Source organism: Muntiacus reevesi, chromosome X (assembly GCF_963930625.1).
Source record: "Muntiacus reevesi chromosome X, mMunRee1.1, whole genome shotgun sequence".
Taxonomy (NCBI): domain Eukaryota; kingdom Metazoa; phylum Chordata; class Mammalia; order Artiodactyla; family Cervidae; genus Muntiacus; species Muntiacus reevesi.
Window position 1 is genome coordinate 19,309,593 of NC_089271.1, and position 22,556 is coordinate 19,332,148.

General features: G+C 37.2%; 1 protein-coding gene across 4 annotated transcripts in view; it reads left to right on the forward strand.

Annotated features, from left to right (window-relative positions):
- Positions 1–22,556, forward strand: part of CNKSR2 (connector enhancer of kinase suppressor of Ras 2) — a 263,683-nt gene that overhangs the window by 35,834 nt on the left and 205,293 nt on the right. For all 4 annotated transcript variants that reach the window (XM_065916516.1, XM_065916517.1, XM_065916518.1 and 1 more), the window contains exon 2: positions 19,639–19,802. In XM_065916516.1, the coding sequence (XP_065772588.1) occupies positions 19,639–19,802 (164 nt within the window). The remainder of the gene's footprint in view (positions 1–19,638; positions 19,803–22,556) is intronic.

Here is a 22,556-nt window from a genome sequence, read left to right on the forward strand (position 1 = left end):
AAGGGCTTCCCTGGTAGCTCAGTTGGTAAAGAATCTGCCTGTGTGAAGCAAGCCTCTTTGAATAAAGAAGTGAAGACATGAGACCATTGAACCACTCCCTGTTGGACCAAAGAGTATTCCGTTGTTTCTGATCTTCCCCTTCATTCCTTCCTGTCAAAACAAGAAGAAATGGGAGTAGGAGATTAAGTGTCATGTCTCTCTTTAGTTTATAGAGATAGTGTTTTAAAATACAAGTGTACAGTCGTCTTGAGATCGTCCACATATCCAAGGAATATTAATCTGTTGCTAATATAAGGTGTGTTTTTAAAAAACGGAAGGTAAGTGTGGTCTGTGTAATCCTCCTTTTCTTTTCTTAAAGATCAAAATGTGTAAGAACCCTAAATGGAAAAGTTTCATTGGTTCTGCTCCTCTTCGTAATACTTTCACTTTTGTGGCTTTACCAGGTCATAGTCACAGAGTAACACTTCTCTTCCTATTTGAGAGACTATGAGAGCTTTTAATTGTGGAACGTTACTAGAACTTTATTATTTTTAAAATAAATCTAAGAGCCGTAAAATATTTTGAAGCACATGTAAACCTGTAGTTCATATTGTAGTCTTAAAAATCTATATGAAGATTGAAATGAAGGATAAATAAATAAATCTTATTCCAGAAAAAATGCCCCTAATTTAGGTATTCATTAGCTTGCACCAGGTTGAACTCGTTAAAGTTTACCTCAGGGCTGGAATGTACCATATGTATTCAAGAGAAAATACCATAGTAAAGCATGTGGGCCATGTTTCCTTGCAGAGAGGACCAGTTTCTCCAGATTAGCTGTATTCTGTTTCCTATGGTAGTCTTTTAAGTCATTTTTTAGTTTCTTGTTGTATCCTTACAAGATAATCAACAACTGCATGCCCCACCTGCTCAAGCAGAAATAGTTTTTTTTCTCCTCCTTTCTGGGATTTTAGGTTTGGGATTGCTATGAAAAGTAATGAAATCAGCTTTTGACATAACTCAGTTTCAGATAGGAATACAAGGTTTTATTTTGAACTCTACCTTTTTTTGGTTTAATATGATTTAATAATAATATTAACTATTAATGTTTTAAATATTATTTAATATTTAATAGCACTGGACGTCAGGATCAAAGTGCTTTTTTCATAACTAGAAGTGTCCAAAACTTTAACAGGAACTTAAAGTTGCCTTTATCATTATTCCATGAATCACACTCTTCCTAAATGACTTTAATCTGTGATGCTGTAGTCAAAGAATATAGTTCCTGGGAGGCTGCTGACAATAAAAGATGTAATTGTAGTTTTTCCTGCATTGCTACATATCTTAGCATAATTCCTGTTTTCTTTCTTGAAATGAAAAATTCATATTCACCATAGGTTCCTTCAAGATTTTTTCCATTTCTGGAAAAATACCTTGAATTCCAGTCGGCTGTTAAAAGTTATGAGTAGTGAATTATTGCCTTTGAGAAAGGAACAGTTTTGACACATGTCTGCCAGTATTTCTGTAGCTTTCACCAGGGTTGTTTGTAATGCTTATCACAGTTAGTTTTATTTTGTATATTTGTAGCATTTGCCGAAGAGTTCAGGAAGTAGCTTAGTTTGTGGCTGCTCAAGACTATCCTTGGTAAGCACTCGGTTCCTTTCACAGATTGATTTACAGCTGTCTTGAGTATGGGCCTGTGCTGCAGTCAATGGTAGCATATTTATATATATGCAAATCTTGCATCCCTCAGGGTCTTTTTATTGAAATTAACCAATGGAGAGATTTGGGATTGAATTGAAATAAAAGCTTGCTAAAAGGATTGTTTGCACAGCTGCTTTTAGGCAGTGACCAAAGTCTCTCAGGAGAGTGAGTGAATACACTCTTGTTGGAGCAAAACTCAGAAGTTTTTGAGTCGTGCTTTGCATAATATAAAGTCATTAATATGTTGGATATTTGCCCTTGCTCTAACCTCCCCCAGCCCTCACATTACCCCCACCCTGCCCCGCCTTTTCCCTAGTCTCCTTTCTTTAGAAGAGCTGATTGTTTATTCTTTGTGTCCTGTGGAGGTAATTTTTTTTTAAAAAATTATGGTCTCATGTGACATCAGTGTATAGTGATCTAAAGTTAAATTTCATGTTAGACAGTTTTTAAATCATGAGAACTGAATGAAATGATGTCCATGCATCCTTATCTTATAACCTGCTGTCTATGAAACTAGGGTTTTGAGTAGTAATTTAATCAAAGGAATCAGAGGCCATTAAGCTCCATTAACTATTGGGTCGCCAACAATATGGATCTAGGATTAAATTATGACTTGGAACTTTGCAAATGTCATCTAAAAGTTAATTCTTAAATTCCTGGTAAGCACTTGCCATCTGCTAAGAAACAGATGTGGTGGAGGTTAATTTGTGACTAGAGAAGCAATGTTGTCTCTGCAGTAAGGAGTGAGGGTAAGATTTTTAAAAAGCAGGTCTATCAAATTATTTCCTTTACTCAATATTTAGCCAAGTCCCTGATGTGCTCCCTCCATCTCCCTCCTCCCCTCTCTCCCAGTTCCCTTCTCTCCCTCCCTGTCTCCTGGCTCCCCTCTTTTCTCTCATTTATATGCATCTCTGTAGAACTTTATCCTCCTTCCTTTCTGATTTATTAGTATTTCTGATTCTGGTCCCCAGTTAGGAATTTGGCATCTGGAGGGAACAAAGTGCTCACTAACACTTTTTTTTTCCAGTTTGGTAAAAGAAGGAACCACACTTCCCTAACCAATCGTGATTGCAGTAGAATGTTATCACAGTGAGAGAGAATTTTAATTTTATTAAGCAGAGAGGAATTATGAGAAATATCAGAAGATTCTCATATTCTTGGAGCTCTTTGAGAAATGCTTGATGATAATGAAACCAAGCAGGACCCTGTGGGGCCCTCTCCAGTACAAATCCTTTATGTCCTCCCTTTCTTATTTGTAGGAAATGAGCTTCATTCGGCCCCCTAGACTTTCCTGAGTTCCAAATGGTAGTTTCAAAGGGTTGCTAATCAGTGAAGTGAGGGAATGCAGAGACAAAGGGGGAGCCCTCAAGAAATTATAGCACAGCAATGAAGGATGGGTCCTGGTTCCTTCTCAAGGGGTATACACAGCCATGTATCTCTTGAGTTCTATGGAAGCTAAAGCCCTCACCTGGATGGAGAATGGAAACCAGACTGAGCACATGACTATTTCTGGACCACCACCCTTTATGTTACCACCAACCAATCAGAAGAAAGTCACACACCCTGCAGCCCTCACCCCCAATTTTGCCTATAAAAACTTGTCCCTGAGGTGTTGAGGGACAGGGAAGCCTGGCACGCTGCAGTCCCTGGGGTCACAAAGACTGGGACAGGACTTGGCAACTGAACAACAGTTGTACCTGGTTAATACTAATTGCAAATAAGATTGATCCAAAAAATAATTCCCCCTGAAAACCATCTGGAAGTTCCAGTTTTTTAACACCTATTCTCCTTACTTAGCCCTACAATAAACCTTTCTCTGCTCCAAACCCCAAAACACAAACTTGGATTGGGTACAAGTAGGGAATAAAAATTTGTATTGTTTGTGCTTTTTTTAATTAAAAAAAATCTTGCACTGCATTCTTTTATGATTGATGATAATATTGTGAAGGATGAGAATAATTTAGGCTGGTGAGTTTCTCCATGGACTTCATATTTTGGAAAATTAGGACGTTTTCTAAATACCAGTCTTAAAAGATGCAGTTAGGGATTTATTTGAATAAACATGATTTTGATTAGTTTTGAATACCTTTTTTTCTTTCCACTTGGTTAAAATAATTTGTCTAGGTTACAGTATGAGAATTTGTTACTGTGTCGTTTATAAATTTTAGGGTGAATATTTGTGGATCCGTAGGTATCATAATAAATATATTTCCTAATTAGGACTGGTAAGCCTGTAAATGCTTCCCTGGTGGCTCAGATGGTAAAGAATCTGCCTGCACGGCAGGAGACCTTGGGTTGGGAAGATCCCCTGGAGAAGGGAATGGCTACTCACTCCAGTATTCTTGCCTGGACAATTCCATGGACAAAGGAGCCTGGTGGGCTACAGTCCATGACGGTCCAAAAAGTCACAACTGAGCGACTACGCACAGCACAGCACAGCAGCCCACTTGTGTCTGTTTGTGTGTGTTGCCAGTCATCCTTATTGTCCTATTTGATAATGACCTCATCACTTACTGAAAAAGTCTTCTCTTTTTGCATCTGACAAGCTTGGCTGCAGTAATGGCTATTGTTATTTGGGACCTTGTTAAAAATACACAATCTCGGCCCCCACCCTACAGCAACTGAATCAGAATCTTGAGTTTCATCAGCTCCCTAGATCTTTTGGATGCACGTGAAGTTTGAGAAGCAATGAAAAACTGACATTGTTTTGCATTATAATTATTAGAATTATCTTGAGAAGGTCTTAAGAATTTTAGGGAAAAAAAATCAGCCCCTCCAAATAGCCTGTTCTCCTAGGCAAAGTTAAATTTACATGTAGGCAAATAAAAATATTGAGCTTTTAGTAAAATTGTATGATATTATGTATTGATTCTGCTACATAAAGGAACATAAATATAAAATTCAATATCAGAATTTATGTTTTTAGTAAACAACCCAGATGACTAGATTTTTTTAATCTTGAAAATAAATCGTTATGAATACATTTTAGCTTTGTGTTAAAGGTCAAAATTCATAGCTTTTTAAATTTCAGTATTCAATAAAACTAAGTGATACAAACAAACATTAGATGGAAGGTAAATGTTGACTGAAAATTTGTTGTTCAGTCACTAAGTTGTGTCTGACTGTGACTTCCCTGTCCTTCACTATCTTCCAGAGTTTGTTCAGATTCATGTCCCTTGAGTCAGTGATGCTATCTAACCGTCTCATCCTCTGCCAGCCTCTTCTCCTTTTGCTTTCAGTCTTTCCCAGCATTAGGACCTTTTCCAATGAGTTGGCTGTTTGCATTAGGTGGCCAAAGTATTGGAGCGTCAACTTCAGCATCAGTCCTTCCAATGAATAATCAGGGTTGATTTCCTTTAGGATTGACTGGTTTGATCTCCTTGTAGTTCAAGGGACTCTCAAGAGTCTTCTCTAGTACCACAATTCTAAGGCACTCAGACTTCTTTAGGGTCCAACTCCCATATCAATACATGACTACTGGAAAAACCATAGTTTTGATTATATGGACCTTTGTTGACAAAGTGATGTCTCTGCTTTTTATACACTGTGTAGGTTTGTCATAGCTTTCCTTCCAAGGAGGAAGTGTCTTTTAATTTCATGACTGCAGTCACCATCTGCAGTGATTTTGGAGCCCAAGAAAATAAAATCTATCACTGCTTCCACTTTTTCCCATCTATTTGCCATGAAGTGATGGGACTGGATGCCATGATCTTAGTTTTTTGAATGTTGAGTTTCAAGTCTGCTTTTTCACTCTTCTCTTTCAGCCTCATCAAAAGGCTTTTTAGTTTCTCTTCAATTTCTACCATTAGAGTGTAATCATATGTATATCTGATGTTGTTGATATTTTTCCTAATAATCTTAATCCCCACTTATGATTCATCCAGCCCAGCGTTTTGCATGATGTAATTTGCATATAAGGTAAATAAACAGGGTAACAGTGTATGACTTTATCATACTCCTTTCCCAATTTAGAACCTGTCAGTTATTCCATGTAAGGTTGTAACTGTTGCTTCTTGGCTTGCATACAGGTTTCTCAGTCAACAGGCAAGGTAGTATGGTATTCCCATCCCTTTAAGAATTTTCCACAGTGTTGTGATCCACACAGTCAAAGGCTTTAGCATAGTCAATGAAGCAGATGTTTTCTGGAATTCCCTAGATTTTTCTATGATCCAGCATATTTCAGCTATTTGATATCTGGTTCCTCTGCCTTTTCAAAGCCCAGCTTGTATATCTGGAAGTTTTCGGTTCATATACTGCTGAAGCCTAGCTTGAAGGATTTTGAGTATAACCTTAATAGCATGCAAAATGAGTGCAAATGTCCAGTAGTTTGAACATTCTTTGGCACTGCCCTTCTTTGGGATTGGAATGAAAACTGACCTTTTCCAGTCCTGTGGCCACTGCTGAGTTTTCCAAATTTGCTGGCATATTGAATGCAGCATTTTACCAGCATCATCTTTTAGGATTTGAAATAGCTCATCTGGAATCTCATCACCTCCACTTGAGCTTTGTTTGTAGTAATGTATCCTAAGGCCCACTTGAATTCACACTCTGGGATGTCTGCATCTAGGGGATGACCACACCATCATGGTTATCCAGGTCATTAAGACCTTTTTTGTACAGTTTTGTGTATTCTTGCCACTATCTCTTCTGCTTCTCTAGGTCATTACTATTTCTCTCCTTTATCGTGTCCATCCTTCCATGAAATGTTCCTTTGATACCTCCAATTTTCTTGAAGAGATCTCCTGTCTTTCCCATTCTATTGTTTTCCTCTACTTGGCATTGTTCATTTAAGAAGGCCTTCTTATCGCTCCTTGCTGTTGTCTGGAACTCTGCATTTGGTTGGGTCTGTCTTTCGCTTTCTCCATTGCTTTTCGCTTATCTTCTTTCCTTAGCTATTTGTAAAGCCTCCAGGCAACCACTTTGCGTTCTTGCAGTTTCTATTTCCTTGGGATGGTTTTGGTCACTGCCTCCTGTACAGTGTTAGAAATTTCTGTCCGTAGTTCTTAAGGCACTCTTTCTACCAGGTCTAACCCCTGGAATCCATGTGTCACCTTCACTGTATAATGGTAAGGGGTATGATTTAGACCATATATGAATGGCCTAGTGGTTTTCCTTACTTTCCTTAATTAAAGTACAGGCTAGTAGCCAGCCAATCAGGGCAATGTACAGGCTAGGAGTCAGCCAATCAGGTCAATGTACAGGTTTGAAATCAGCCAATCAGAGCACAGTACAGACTAGAATTCAGCCAATCATGGCAATGTACAGGCTGTGAATCAGCCACTCAGAGCAAAGTACAGACTAGATGGCAGTGAATCAGGGCAAAGTACAGGCTTGGAATCAGCCAATCAGGGAAGAATACAGCCTGTCTTTATTGTTCGGTTGCTAAGTGGTGTCCTACTCTTCCCGACCGCATGGACTGCATCAGGCCAGGCTTCCCTGTCCTTTATTATCTCCCAGAGTTTGCTCAAATTCATGTCCATTGAATCTGTGATGCTATCTAAGTATCTCATTCTCTGTTGCTCCCTTTTCCTCTTGCCTTCAATCTCTCCTAGCATCAGGGCCTTTTCCAGTGAGTCTACTCTTCACATCAGGTGGAGCTTTAGTTGATTTACTTTAGGATTGACTGGTTTGATCTCCTTGCTGTCCAAGGGACTCTCAAGAGTCTTCTCCAGTACCACGATTCAAAAGCATCAATTCTTCAGCCCTCAGCTTTCTTTATGGTCCAACTTTCACATTCTGTACATGACTACTGGAAAAATCATAGCTTTGACTAGACAGACCTTTGTCGACAAAGTGATGTCTCTGCCTTTTATATGCTGTTTAGGTTTGTTGTAGCTTTCCTTCCAAGGAGGAAGTGTCTTTTAATTTCATGACTACAGTCACCATCTGCAGTGATTTTGGAGCCCAAGAAAATAAAATCTGTCACTGCTTACACTTTTTCCCTGTCTGTTTGTCTTGAAGTGATGGGACCAGATGCCATGATCTTAGTTTTTTGTTGAGTTTTAAGTCAGCTTTTTCGCTCTCCTCTTTCATCTTTATCAAGAGACTCTTTAGTTCCTCTTCACTTTCTGCAATTAGTGTGATATCACCTGCATTTATGAGGTTGTTGATATTTCTTCTGGCAATCTTGATCCCAGCTTATGACTCATCCAACCCAGCATGTTGCATGATGTACTCTGCATATAAGTTAAATAAATGCGGTGATAGTATACAGCCTTGTTGTACTCCTTTCCCAATTTTGAACCAGTCATTTGTTTCACATAAGGTTGTAACTGTTGTTTCTTGATGTGCATATAGTTTTCTTTGGAGACAGGTAAGGTAGTCGGGTATTCACATCTCTAAGAATTTTTCACCATTTGTTGTGATCTACACAGTCTAAGGCTTTAGCATAGTCCCTCCTCCAGTGGACCACATTTTGTTGGAACTCTCTACTATAAACCTTGGGTGGCCTTGCATGGCTTGGCTCACATCTTCATTGATTTACACAAGCCCCTTCTCCAGGACAAGGCTGTGATCCATGAAGGGGACTGAAAATTAAATTGAGTCTAATATTTTATAACCTGTTTAGGAGTCATACCATATATAAAATAGATAGCCAATGGGAATCTGCCCTATGAATCAGAGCACTCAAACGGTCTCTGTATCAACCTAGAGGGGTGCGATAGGGAGGGAAATGGAAGGGAGGTTCAAAAGGGAGGGGATATATGTTTACCTATGACTGATTCATGTTGATGTTTGACAAAAAGCAACAGAATTCTGTAAAACAATTATCCTGCAATTAAAAAAATAAGTAAATTTAACAAAATGTTTTAAAACACCAAAGATTTCTTTTTGGCTGGAACCTGTCAAATTCTTGACTAGTTATTGTCTGTTATAGACATTTATCATGGCAAAAAGTGTGTCAATTGTGTGTGTGTGTGTGTGTGTACCAGAGGAGGAGGGTGCACACAGTGAATCTGGAATGCTGTATAAGATTTGTAATTAGGGAAGCATCATACAAGATGTATTGAGATTAGGTTTACTAGTGGATGGTACCCTTTGTTTCTCCAGTTATTACTTTAATTCTAGAGTTTTCTTTCGGGGAAGTTATTTCACTCAGAATTAATGATTTGCATAAGTTTGGATTAAAATGATCAGCTGAAACTTCTGAGGATAGTTTTTTACTTTCTATTACCATACTGTTTGGGTTTTTTTCCAAATCAATTTTAAAAGATGTTTCTACTTTTATCGCATTTTTTTCCCATTGATTTTTGATTTGTTGTTCAGGTATAATTAACATGGGATAGGTTGTACTTCTAGGTTTTTATCCCCTTACTTTTTGTTACCAGGAGGAGACTAGGTGGTTGTGTGAGGGGAAGGTGTGATGTAGGTAGCGTGGAGGAATGAAATAGCCCAAGAAAAGACATGTTTGGGAAAGCTGTATTCAACTCCTATGACTGGAATAACTTGAGAAGTGAAGGTACTGAGCAGGAAGATGAGTTCCTGCCAAAGATGATCTTTTCTTGGCAAAAGGTTAACTGGTCACAAATCACTGTGCTACACATTGAAGCCAGCCAGAGCTTTTGCAAGCACAAATCTGAATGCAGCCTTCAGTAATGCTGGCCTTCTTTTGGTGCTTCATACTCTCCATCCTCTGTTTCCAGAATCTAATGCTCTTCCCTCCCCCTTTGTGTAACTGGCTCACACTCCTCTTGTCATACTTCTCACAGGAAACCTACCGTTGAACTGTCGAATTTGGTCATATCCCCCATTACAGGCTTTTGAAGCACCATTCAAAGATACCTTTCCTTCGATTTACATGTCAGAGTTGCTTGTGTGATTCTTTATGTAATGGTCTTTCCCATTAAACTGTTAGCTCCATGAAGGAAGGGACCATGTCTATTTCTGCTTACCTTTTATTCATATTCCCTAGAATAATACCTAGATCATAACTAGGCATTTGATAAATACTTGTTGAATGAATAAATGAAAGTTGATATCAGGAAATGGAAAAGCACTTGGGAGGGATCCTGATACTGGGCCAGAAAAGGAGATATTCCTAGCTCAGCAAGCTAGTTGGTCAGAGGAAAATCATATACAGGTCTGTGCTAAGGACTAGTTATTGATTTAGGAATCTGATTTAAATCTGAAGAAAATCAAGAATATTAAGGGAAGCCTGGGGCTGAGATAAAGCAAGATTAGATGACTCTCCAGAAGTAAAGTTGGATCAACAAGTTTTGCCCTTTACAGTGGCATGACCCAGGTTGTCCTCATATCAACATTGGGCAAACACCGCCTACCCCCCACTTCCTCCCTAGAGAAGGAGATCTCTCCCAGCACTCAAAGATGACTGATTAATCCTTTCTGCTACTATTCCTTCAACATTTATGTGGATGGTGTTTGGATACAAAGTTGCTTTCCTCCCTTGGTATGGCTAATGTACAAGTTTTTATAAAATTCAGAATCCACATATTGCTGAAACTTTTGGCATGTCTTCACATTCAACAATATTGTTTAGACATTAAATGAAAATATTAAAAAATAAAATATAGCTGTATCAAATCCTGTTGTGATTAGGCTAATTATTTTTTCATGATGTATTAGCTTGGTTGAGATATATTGATGAGTTTCATGTAAGATTCCCTGAATTTAGTAAATCATTGCTTTTTATGGTTTCTTTGTAGTCAACAAAAGAAGAGTTGTATTTCTATTAGAGAAACTTAATTACACAGGAATATAGCATTTGTAATCAAATATAAAATAGTAAATCACAAGCGTGACTTTCATAAACACATATACTTCCCCAAATGCTTAAGTCTATTTAAAATTTGAAAGTAGTGAATTTAGGCTAAGGTTAATACTTTGGCCACCTGATGTGAAGAACTGACTCATTTGAAGACCCTGATGCTGGGAAAGGTTTAAGGCAGGAGGAAAAGGGGATGACAGAGGATGAGATGGTTGGATGGCATCACCGACTCAATGGACATGAGTTTGAGTAAACTCCAGGAGTTGGTGATGGACAGGGAGGCCTGGCGTGCTGCAGTCATGGGGTCGCAAAGAGTCAGACACAACTGAGCGACTGAACTGAACTGACTTTTAGTTAGTTTGTACTTTTTAATATATACATAATGTAAAATTTATCATTTTTAATCATTAAAATTTTTTAAATTATAAAATACTCATGACATCAAATTTGCTATTTTAGACATACTAAAATGCACATTTCAGTGATGTTATGTCCATTCGCATTGTTAAGCTACCATCACTAATACCTATCCATAAAACAATTCATCTTGTAAAACTGAAACTCTGTACCTATTAAACACTAACTCCCTCTCTCAGCCCGTGGCAACCAGCATTCTACTTTATGTCTATGAATTCTAGGTATTCTAGGTACCTCATATAATTTCAGTCACATAGTATTTGTCCTTTTGTGAATGGTATATTTCACTTTGTGCTCAGGAGTCATCTATTTTATAGCATGTGTCAGCATTTCTTTCCTTTTTTTTAAGACTGAAAAATATTCTGTTGTTTGTTCATCTGTTGATGGACACTTGTGGTGTTTCCACCTTTTGTTTGTTGTGAATAATGCTGCTATGAACATGGGTATACAGATTTTTTAAACTTTTTATATTGGAGTATAGTTGATTAACAATGTTTTGTTAATTTCAGGTATACAGCAAAGTGATTCATTTATATAAATATCTATTCTTTTTCAAATTATTTTCCCAGTTAGGCTGTTAAATAATATTGAGCAGAGTTCCCTGTATAATGCATTAAGTCTTTATTGGTTATCCACTTAAAATACAACAGTGTATACAAAAAATTAAACAAATGAACTTATTGGTGAAACAGAAACTGACTCAGAGACTTGGAGAACAAATTTTTGGTTACCAGAGGAAAGACAGGGGGAGAGCTATTTCAGGCATATGTGATTGACAGATACCTTTTTGAGACCTTGCTTTCACTTCTTTTGGCTCCAGAAGTGAAATTACTGGATTATATGGTAGTTCTTTTTTTCCATTTTTTTGAGTAACTGTTGTACTCTTTTCCATAGTAGTTGTACCATTTTATATTCCTATTAATGGTGTTTATCCACATCCTTGACAGCACTTGTTGTTTTGTATCTTGTTTATTTTGTTTTGTTGGATCATTGCTATCCTAATGGATATGAGGTAGTATTTCATTATAATTTTGGCTTGTATTCCCTAGTGACTAGTGATGTTGAACATCTTTTAATGTGCTTATTGGACATCTATATATAATCATTCTTTGGAGAAATGTCTGTTTAAGGCTTTTGCCATTTATTAATCAACTTTTTTCATTGTTGTTGAGTTACAGGTGAGTTCTTTATTCTGGAGTTCTTTATCTATTCTGTCCCTTACCAGAATTCTCATTTGCAAATATTTTCTCCCATTCCATGAGTGCCTTTTCGCTCTTGTTTATAGTGTGGTTTAATGAACAAAATTACTTAATTTTGATGAAGTCCAATTTATTTGTTTTTTTTTTCTTTTATTGCCTGTGACTTGTACTTTTTTAAGTCAAAACCTATAAGTGTGCTTTTCAAAATTAGAAGTATGACAGTAGGAGTCTTTTATTTTCAATTGTCATTGAATGAATATACAATATGTATCCTCAACATTTTAAACACCTGTTGACAAACTATCGATTTTCCAAAGATGATTCAACTCCAACTCACCCATTTATTTTTATTATTATAAAAGTGAGACTCTACTAGCTATTTTCTCCTTAGAGTTAGAACCTCTGTTGAGAAATTGTAATATCTTTAAAGCCAGTAAATATGAGTATTTTTTGTCTTTGTGATAATCAGTTACTATTTGGCATACAAGACAATAAAATTTTAGGAAAAATGTATTTCAACATTGCTGTACAGACTCCAATTAGAACCTATATTTGTGTTTATTAAAGGGGTTTATTGAAGGCGGTATTCATTACATCACATAAGAATTTCTTCCCATGGGAAATCTTTTTTTGTCTTTAGTATTTCATACTTTTGAACTGTGGTGCTGGAGAAGACTCTTGAGAGTCCCTTGAATTACAAGGAAATCAAACCAGTCAATTCTACATGAAATCAACCCTGAATATTCATTGGAAGAACTGATGCTATAGCTGAAACCCCAACACTTTGGCCACCTGATGCAAAGAGCCAACTCATTGGAAATGATCCTGTTGCTGGGAAAGATCAAAGACAAAAGGTGAAAGGGGCAGCAGAGGATGAGATGGTTGAATGGCATCCCCGACTCAAGAGACATGAATTTGAGCAAACTCTGGGAGATAATGAAAGACAGGAACTCTTGCATGCCGAAGTCCATGGGGTCACAAAGAGTCGCACACAACCTAGGAACTGAACAACAACAAATCAGGAATAGGTGAACTTCTCTTAGAAATTGGTTTGCTTTTCTAATGAGTATTTTTAACTGTGTACCTGATCCAGTTTTCTTCTTTATTATCTTCTAGGCAATTTACAAGCAGTGTTCTAGCTCCTTCCATACTTTAGCAAGTCTAATATTTTTCATTGTTATGAAGTTTGTGTATTACCATTATTTCTGGATCCCATTTAATGACTAATCATATTTTCTCTGAACCATATTTTTCTCATCTACTTTTTAATTTGTGTTCTCCTGCTGAGTTGTGCGTGCCTGTGTGCATGTAAATGACATACTTAAACCCCTTTTGATATAAAGTAAAATTTAAGTAAAGGGATTTTAAAACAATGTCTTTAAAGTTTCAAATGGAAAATAGAAAAAATATTTTTGGTATAATGTCTTTCTAGTATGTTATAGACGATCACTTTGGGAAGAATTCTGATTTCTTCTAATTTAGCATAGGCTTTAAAGGTAGAGATTTGGTGTCAGATGGACTTGGTTTTAGACTTGACTTTACTGTTTATTAAGCTATGGGATCCAGGACATGATCTCTAAATGTCCATTTCTTATCTGTAAAATAAAGATAATTATATGTAATCCATAAGAGTGTCCTACAGATTAAATGAGAAAATGTTTGTGAAGTTCTTAAAACAGTGCTTGGCACACAACACAAAATAAATAAATAAATTGAAGGTATTACTGTTAATCAGAATCATCTTTTCTACTTGGAAATAATGGAAAAGTATTGCCAGCTTAACTTTTTCTAGAAGAAATTAGGACAAAGTAAATTAGAACAGACCCAGAAGAAGATTGACCTTCCGTTTTCTATTTTATCTGGTTTTCTTGGGAATCTGTGTAAAAAGAAATCATATACTATTTGTTGTAGAGAAATTGCTGGTTTGTAGAAGGAGGGTGACTGAAAGATGGCATTGAAGAATATAAGGACAAAGAGTTCTCAAGTCAGCATGTATTGCATTGGTTTCAGTGATATCTAAAAACTTTGCAGTGTTTGTCCTTTTATTCATTTGAACACAGCATCAGATCAAATGCCAAACAGGTCCCATATTCTGTTCAATTTATCAGAGTATACTTACATGGAATTCATGACTTGGTAGTTTTAAATAATTTTTCCATTTATGTATGGAAGAATATGATTTTATAGCCCCTGTCCTGTGTTGTTCTTTGTTCATTTTAATAACTGTATGTTTCTATCTCCATTTATCTCTTTCTGCAAGCATACAGATTATTGTTGAGGTCTGTTTTTTTAACCTTGAAATGATCTGATGTAGTCCAATCAAAACAGATTGGACTTCAGAATCCTTTGGCACTAGGGTTTAATCCTTGCTTTGTCAGTCAGTTACAGTGTAAACTTGCAAATGGATAAATGGTGACATTATTCATCTTTAGATCCTTTCACCATATAGTCTTGTTGATATAACAATAGCCCCTTTGTCCCCATGTGATACCTCCTTATCAACTCTCTATACTCATCAATACCATACAATCTCCTAAAAGAATATTCTATATGCAAGGCCTCTAATTTCTCACCATTCAACTGCATGCTCTGTCTGAATTCTGGCTTTACTATTGTGATATTCCAATTGAAGTCACCGATAGTCTTCTTGTTGTGAGATTAAGAGTGGGCTTTGAATTGTGGTCAACTGACTGGGTGTTTTCCTTTACCACAGTCCTGTACTGCTAGTCTTGAATTTTTTTTTTTTTTTTTTTTGGTTCATCTTCATGATATTGAGAGGGTAACAGGCAGGAAGGCCAGGGGTCTCCAAAGGGAAGAAATAGGCTGCAAGTGTCAGACATTTTTAATCTCTCTTAAGTGGCAGGAGGAAACAAACTAGCAATATTTTTTTCCTTCTCTATACAAATTTAAAAGGAGGTTTCTCTTAAAATACTGTGTTGCCGTAACCACACCTGGTTTCACCTGAAGTTAACTATTCTCAAACCTTGAGTTAACCAATGCATTTTTCTTATGGAAATGTTTGTCCTAAGCTATGTTAATGTACTGTGCATTTACCCCAGACTCTGTCTTCAAGTTGGTTCTGCCTAATGGCTCAGAACCTACTTTACAAACCAGTATGTTATACTCAGACATTGTTCCCCTAATCTATGTAAACAAAACTATTTGTATGGTAATCTGTCCTTCTACAAGATTCAAGCCAATTGTTTTATGGCCTGGGATGAATCATCTGGTGCCAAGATGATCTGAAAATGCATCTTATGGATGAGGGACCTGGTGCCATTCTGAGTTTTAAGACATTCGTTTCTTTTCATTAACAGACTGCCAGTGACTATATAACATCCAGCTGAAGACTAGCAGGGGGTACTCTTTCTGCCCCCTTCTGATGCCTATGTCAGAAGCTTTCTCTATTTCCTTTATACTTTAATAAAACTTTATTACACAAAATCTCTGAACGATCAACCCTCGTCTCTGGCCCCAGATTGAATTCTTCTCCTCCAGAGGCCAAGAATCCTGGTGTCTTTTCATTCAGCAACAACCTTTCAATACCACCTGTTTCTCTCTCTTTTTTTTTAATCCGTCCTTTGCTGTACTTCCTCAATTTGGCTCTAGCAAAGTAATGCCCAAAATTCTCCCAAGTTAGGCTTCAACAGTACATGAACTGAGAACTTCCAGATTTCAAGCTGGATTTAGAAAAGGCAGAGGAACCAGAGATCAAATTGCCATCATCTGTTGAATCATAGAAAACACAAGAGAATTTACAGAAAATCATCTACTTCTGCTTCATTGACTACACTACAGCCTTTGACTGTGGATCACAACAAACTGTGGAAAATTCTTAAGGAAATGGGAATACTAGACCACTTGACCTGAGAAACCTGTGTACAGGTCAAGAAGCAACAGTTAGAGCTGAACATGGAACAACAGATTGGTTCCAAATCGGGAAAGGGGTACAACAAGGCTGTATCTTGTCACCCTGCTTATTTAACTTAAATGCAGAGTACAACATGAGAAATGCTGGGCTGGATGAAGCACAAGCTGGAATCAAGATTGCTGGGAGAAATATCAATAACCTCGGATATGCAGGTGACACCACCCTTATGGCAGAAAGTGAAAAGGAATTAAAGAGCCTATTGATGAAAGTGAAAGAGGAAAGTGAAAAAGCTGGCTTAAAACTCAACTAAGATCATGGCATCAGGTCCCATCACATCATGGCATACAGACATGAAGACAGTGGAAACAGTGACAGACTTTATCTTCTTGGGCTCCAAAATGCAGATGGTGACTGCAACCATGAAATTAAAGGACACTTGTTCCTTGGTAGAAAAGCTAAAGCTGTGACCAACCTAGACAGCATATTAAAAACAGAGACATTATTTTACCAACAAAAGTCTGTCTAGTCAAAGCACTAGTTTTTCCAGTAGTCATGTATGGATGTGAGAGTTGGACAATAAAGAAAACTGAGTGCCAAAGAATTGATGCTTTGGAACTGTGGTGTTGGAGAAGACTCTTGAGAGTCCCTTGGACTGCAAGGAGATCCAACCAGTCCATCCTAAAGGAAATCAGTCCTGAATATTTATTGGAAGGACTGATGCTGAAGCTGAAGCTCCAGTACTTTGGCAACCTGATGTGAAGAACTGACTCATTAGAAAAGACCCTGATGTTGGGAAAGCTTGAAGGCAGAAGGAGAAGGGAACAACAGGGAATGAGATGGTTGGATGGCATAATTGACTCAATGGACATGAGTTTAAGCAAGCTCCTGGAGTTGGTGATGGATAGGGAAGCCTGATGTGCTGCAGTCTATAGGGCTGAAAAGAGTCAGACGCAACTGAACTAAAGAAAACATTAAATTTTTAGAGAAAAAACTTGGGTTTGGGGAGAAAAGTAGAAATGGTGGTGGTCCCTATAGTGGAGCTTGGCCATCTAAGAAGTCTTCTAGAGACCACAGTCACTGAGTGGTTTTCTACTGTATCACTCTATATATCCTATATTATATCAGCTTCTTAGAATTCTGTTTATGGTCTCTCAGCTCTGCCAATTAGCAGGGTGAAGGAGACTTTTCAAAAGTAGTTAAATGCATGAATGTACACTGCCCCAAAGTTAGTATTAGGTAATTAATAAATAGTTGCTGAAAGGAATGCTGGAAACATTATTCCCTTGTCTTTTATATTAGTCACTATGATAAAATGATATGAGAAGGAAATGTTTTTCAGTTAAAGTTTTAGTACTTTCCAAGTAATAAATTAAATTATATTCCAAAATTAATATTTTCCAAATATTGTATAGCCTGCAGTTCATTTATAGTATTCTTAATTTTTATTTTTTTTAATTTGCAGAATAAAATTGACATTGGTGGCATTACAGTTGTATAAGTTTTAATATGTGTATAGATTTCTATTACCATATCACAGCTGGGGCACAAAACAGTTTCATCACCTCCAGAATCTCCCTCTTGCTGCTTTATAGTGATAGCCTTTTCATGTACCCAATATCTGACAACTACTGATATGTTTTCTAATGCAATAGTTTCATCATTTTCACTATGTATTATAAATGGAATCTTGCAGTAAGTGCTTTCATATCAGTCATTTTCACTCAGCATAATACTCTGAGCTCCATTCAAGTAATTGTGTATGTCAGTTATTCCTTTTTAATTGCTAAGTAGTATTCCTTGGCATGGATGCTCTACTGTTTGTTATTCTTGTTCACATTATTTCCCATTTGTTAAATCAGATATTGCCTAACTTTTGTTGCAATTTAAAATTATCTAGTGGCATAAAGGGTTTTGAAGAAAATTTTTTTTTGGTTACATAAAATTAAATTTGAATAGAGGAAAATACAAAGAGTAAATACACTTTTACTTACAAATTAAGAGTGATGGCCAGCTTATCTCTGAATTAAATCAAGAATTTAACATGACTATATCATCTCACAACTATATGAGAATTGTCAAAACAAAATTTAACCGCATGGGTTCTAGAGCAAAATCTCATGTGTCTAGATTTATTAGATATTCTAGGTATCTGTAAAGTACCCTATATATTTATATAGTTTGGTCAGTTTTCCAGTGATTAGAATACAGTATTTAGTTTTTATCCTGGGATAGGTGGTGATTACAGGAGAGTCCTCTGGAGGGGAAAATGAGGAGTTGTGTTGTGGACGTGTTACAATATATAGATATGTAGGTTTGGCATTCATGAGGGAAATCTGAAATGGATGTTTAAGATCTCAGATGGAAGTTGAAGACGTAGATGTGGATGAGATTCTTCAGTCAGAATGTAATGAGTGAGTGGTAAGGCAAGTAGGAAGGGATCTCTGGAGTGCAGAGCAACAATATTTTAGGACAGTTGGAAAAAGCATCCTGAAAGGGAACTGACAACAAATGGGCAAAGAGAACCAAGAAAGAGCAATGTACACATACCAGTAGAGGGTGAAAGAAAGAGTAGATAGTATGGAGAGACTGCAGGGTAACTCAAGTTACTTTAAGAAAGTTTGAAATTTAGTGAAGACATGTATGACCTGGTATACTAGACTGCTGTACCGGGAACCAGGCAGCTTTTAGGAGTATCCTTCTTTCAATGGCTACAGAATTTCTGTCATGGAACTTTGCTTCCCTTTGCACAGTTTTTGTAATCTTGTCTCTGCTTTCTCTTCTTACTTATAATATCTGCTTTATCATAATTTCAGCTGAGTTGTAGCCCATTATGACCTTTCATTTCCCTCCTTGACACATAATCAAGACCTTTTAGATATTGAGAATTGCCTCACTTTCTTGGTATTTCTTACTTAAAAATCTTATTAGTTTAGTTCAGCATTTGTATCAAGTCGTTTCATAGGTTATTGAAGCCACTCAATCTGTAGCCTGGCCAATCACTTATTAAGTGCCCTGAGTAATCTTGAAAATCATATTCATTGTGGATTTCTGTTTTTGGATCTGTAAATTGCAAATTATGGTAGATTGAAGAGTGCATTGTAGGTGAGCAAATAAAGGTGTAAGGGGTTTGGCTTTGAAGGGAATAACAGACTAGTGGGAAACACAGCATCAAGGAAATCAAGGAAAGAATTTTGTGTTTTTTTTTTTTTAAGGTGACAGAGGTTTGAACATAAAAGTCAATAAAAAAGAAATGGTTTACTTCAAAATTTAATTTTTTAGATGTTGAAGTAGTGTTAAGGTGGCAGAGGAAGATTGAATAGCCTTGTTTTGAAACAAGGATACCTCTCCCTCTGCAATGGAGTTAAAGAAGAAATGAGGGAGAGGGTGGAGATAAATTTGGAAGTAGGGGAATATGCCCATTAACACATTTTGTGAAACAGGCCACAAAGAGAATGCTGGGAAGAGAGGTAAAGATTTCCAGTAATTGCTGAGGAAAATTCAAATAGGAACTAACAGCTAAGGATAGGAGGAAGTGATTATTTCACCCCCCCCCCCCCCACCGCAGTGAAACCCATATATAGGTTGAGAAAATGTGGATGACTGAACTAGTCCAGAGCTGAAATGGACTCAATTTGTGACTTGGTAGGAGTTAATGCTTGCTTTATTACTTTTAAAATTTTGTTTGGTTCCACTGTTTTGTTTGTTTTTTGTTTTTCATTCTGGTCTTCAATATGTTTCTTCTGCAGGTCTTGATGACTGTTTGCAACAGTATATCAAGAATTTCGAGAGGGAGAAGATCAGTGGGGACCAGCTGCTGCGCATCACACATCAGGAACTAGAGGATCTGGGGGTCAGCCGCATCGGCCATCAGGAGCTGATTTTGGAAGCGGTTGACCTTCTGTGTGCACTGGTAAGGGCATCATAGAACTGATGGGAAGGGAAACTTTTCTTTTTCTCCCTGTTTTCTTTCCTTTTAAAATTTTTTCCTAAATTTTTTTTTTTGTTTCTTCTTCTCCTTCTCTTTACAAAAATAATTTCAATGCAAGAAGAAAAAAAAATCTCCTAATTATCAGCCAACTGGATGTGGTATTTTCCTCCTTCATTGTATATGATGTGTTATGCCATGCCAAATTACAAATTAAGGAGGCTTATTAACTCAATTTGTGGCATTTTATCTAGCTACTTGAAAAACTAAGAGCTCACCAAGGGAGTTTTCACAGCAGCACTTGGGATGTACAATTGCATACAATCATTTATAAAGTTCATTTCCTTCTAAAAGTTTGATTTAGTATCCCAAATGTTAAGTAATCCTATTTTAGAAAAAAATCATCCTTAAAAAATCAATTATTTTAGTGTTCTTTGCATATACATCCATGAATATTGAATATTGTATATATGTCTGCTTATGTACACTATAAGTGCAGTGCCTAGTCAAGGCAAGAAGAATCAATATCAAAATAACCCTGTAAGATTTTAATAGTACCTTAGATATTCTGAGAGGGATATAGACTTTTTCCCCCCTGTGTTAGCCAAGATGACACTAGCATGATTGGGGCCAGAACTACAGTGAGAAAGAACATGAGTCTTGTAATATAATAATATGGGACTGAAATTTGACTCAGTCAGTTAATGCCATTTGTGGGCAAATCATTTCACCATTGCCTTAGTTCTTTTATTTAAAATAGAGATATTTTATTTAAACAAGAGATATTTTACTAAAAAATAAAAAAAGCTTCCTTGGTGGCTCAGCCAATAAAGAATATCCCTGCAATGTGGGTGACCTGGGTTGTAACCCTGAGCTGGGAAGATCCCCTAGAGAAGGGAATAGCTACCCATTCCAGTGTTCTTGCCTGGATAATTCCATGGACAAAGGAGCATGGTGGGCTACAGTTCATGGGGCTGCAAAGAGTTAGACACGACTGAGCAACTAACACTTTATGGGCTTCCTAGGTGGTGTTAGTGATAAAGAACCTCCCTGCCAATGCACAAGATGTAAGAGACTCAGGTTTGATCCCTGAGTCGGGTAGATCCCCTGGAGGAGGGCATGGCAAACCACTCCAGTATTCTTGCCTGGAGGATCCCATGGACAGAGGAGCCTGGCGGGCTACATACAGTCCATGGGATCACATAGAGTTGGACATGACTGAAGCAACTTAGCACAGTGTCAACTACCTCTTGGTGGTGGTGTGAAAATGAGATAGTGTTTGAATGGTTCCTAATTCACTACCTGGCACCCAGTAGACATTCAATAAGTTGTCGCTATTATTAAGATGATAATTAATAATAAATGTGTAGATAATTAAACTTGATTCAAGCATCCGTACACTCAGCACTGTATGTGTCAAATGTAAGATCTAGTTCCGGCCATCTTGAAAAGTCTAGTAGGGAGAGTGACATACAAATAAGCATAATATAATAAAATTGCTAAAATCAAAGCATGAGCTAAGTATTAGGAGACACAGAAATTTTGACTAAGATAAATGGGTTCATATTGCAAAAGATGTCATCTTTAACAGCTTACTGGAATATTAGCTTGTGTTTAAGAGGTGGAGAAACAGAGGGAAGTAATTTCCAGGTAGATAAAACAGCACATACAAAGGCACACAGAATAAAGAGCATGCCGGGTATGTATGAAAAGTGGTAAGCTATTTTCCCACCAAAAATAAGCAGAAAGCAGTGGCATAAAATTAGACTTTAAAAGATAAATCAGACTGTAGAGTACCTTAATATCCTGATAAGAGATTTGTAGTTCTTAGTCTGGGCACTAGAGAACCATGCAAGAATGATCAAATACTTGCTTTAAAAAGGTAACTGATGGTAGTGAAGAGGGTGGACTGGACTGGACTGAAGATGGGGGAACGATTAGGAAATGTTTAAAATAATCCACTTAGGCTTGAGTATGACTTGATCCACGGATGAGCAACAGGAATAGACTATACTGGTAAATAGGAGGAGTGAGTGACATAAAAGAAGCTGAGAAAGATTCCATCCTTTTAGCTGCAGAGATAGAGTAGAAGATTTTACAATAATGAAGATAGGCAATAGCAGCAAAAATAGATTTAGGTGGAAATATAAATTGAGTTTTATATTTGTTGAATTTGAGGCATCTCTGATTTATCCAGAAAGAGAAACTCCATCAGACAGTTTATGAATTTGAAGCTGAGAAGTGACTGAAGACAGAGATTTGGGAGTCTCAAGGATATAGGGATTGAATCCATAGAGAGAGAGAGAGAGATCATTCAGGGAGGGTTTATAGACTTCAAAACCTTGACACTCCAGCTGGGAAGGAAGGAGGGGAGGGGCAGGGAGGCTGCAGAGGAGTGGTCAGAGAAGCATGAAGACAACTATGAAAGAGTGGTCACAAAAGCAATGGGTCTCTCGAGGCTGGTGCACTGGGATGACCCAGAGGGATGGGATGGGGAGGGAGGTGGGAGGGGGATTCAGGATGGGGAACACATGTAAATCCATGGCTGATTCATGTCAATGTATGGCAAAAACCACTACCATATTGTAAAGTAATTAGCCTCCAACTAATAAAAAATAAATGGAAAAAAAAGCAATGGGAACTCTTATTTGCATTAAGTAACATTAATGATATCATCAAATTTCACAAAAAGCCAATAGAATAAGCAAAGAAAAAAGAATTGACTGAAAATATTTTTTA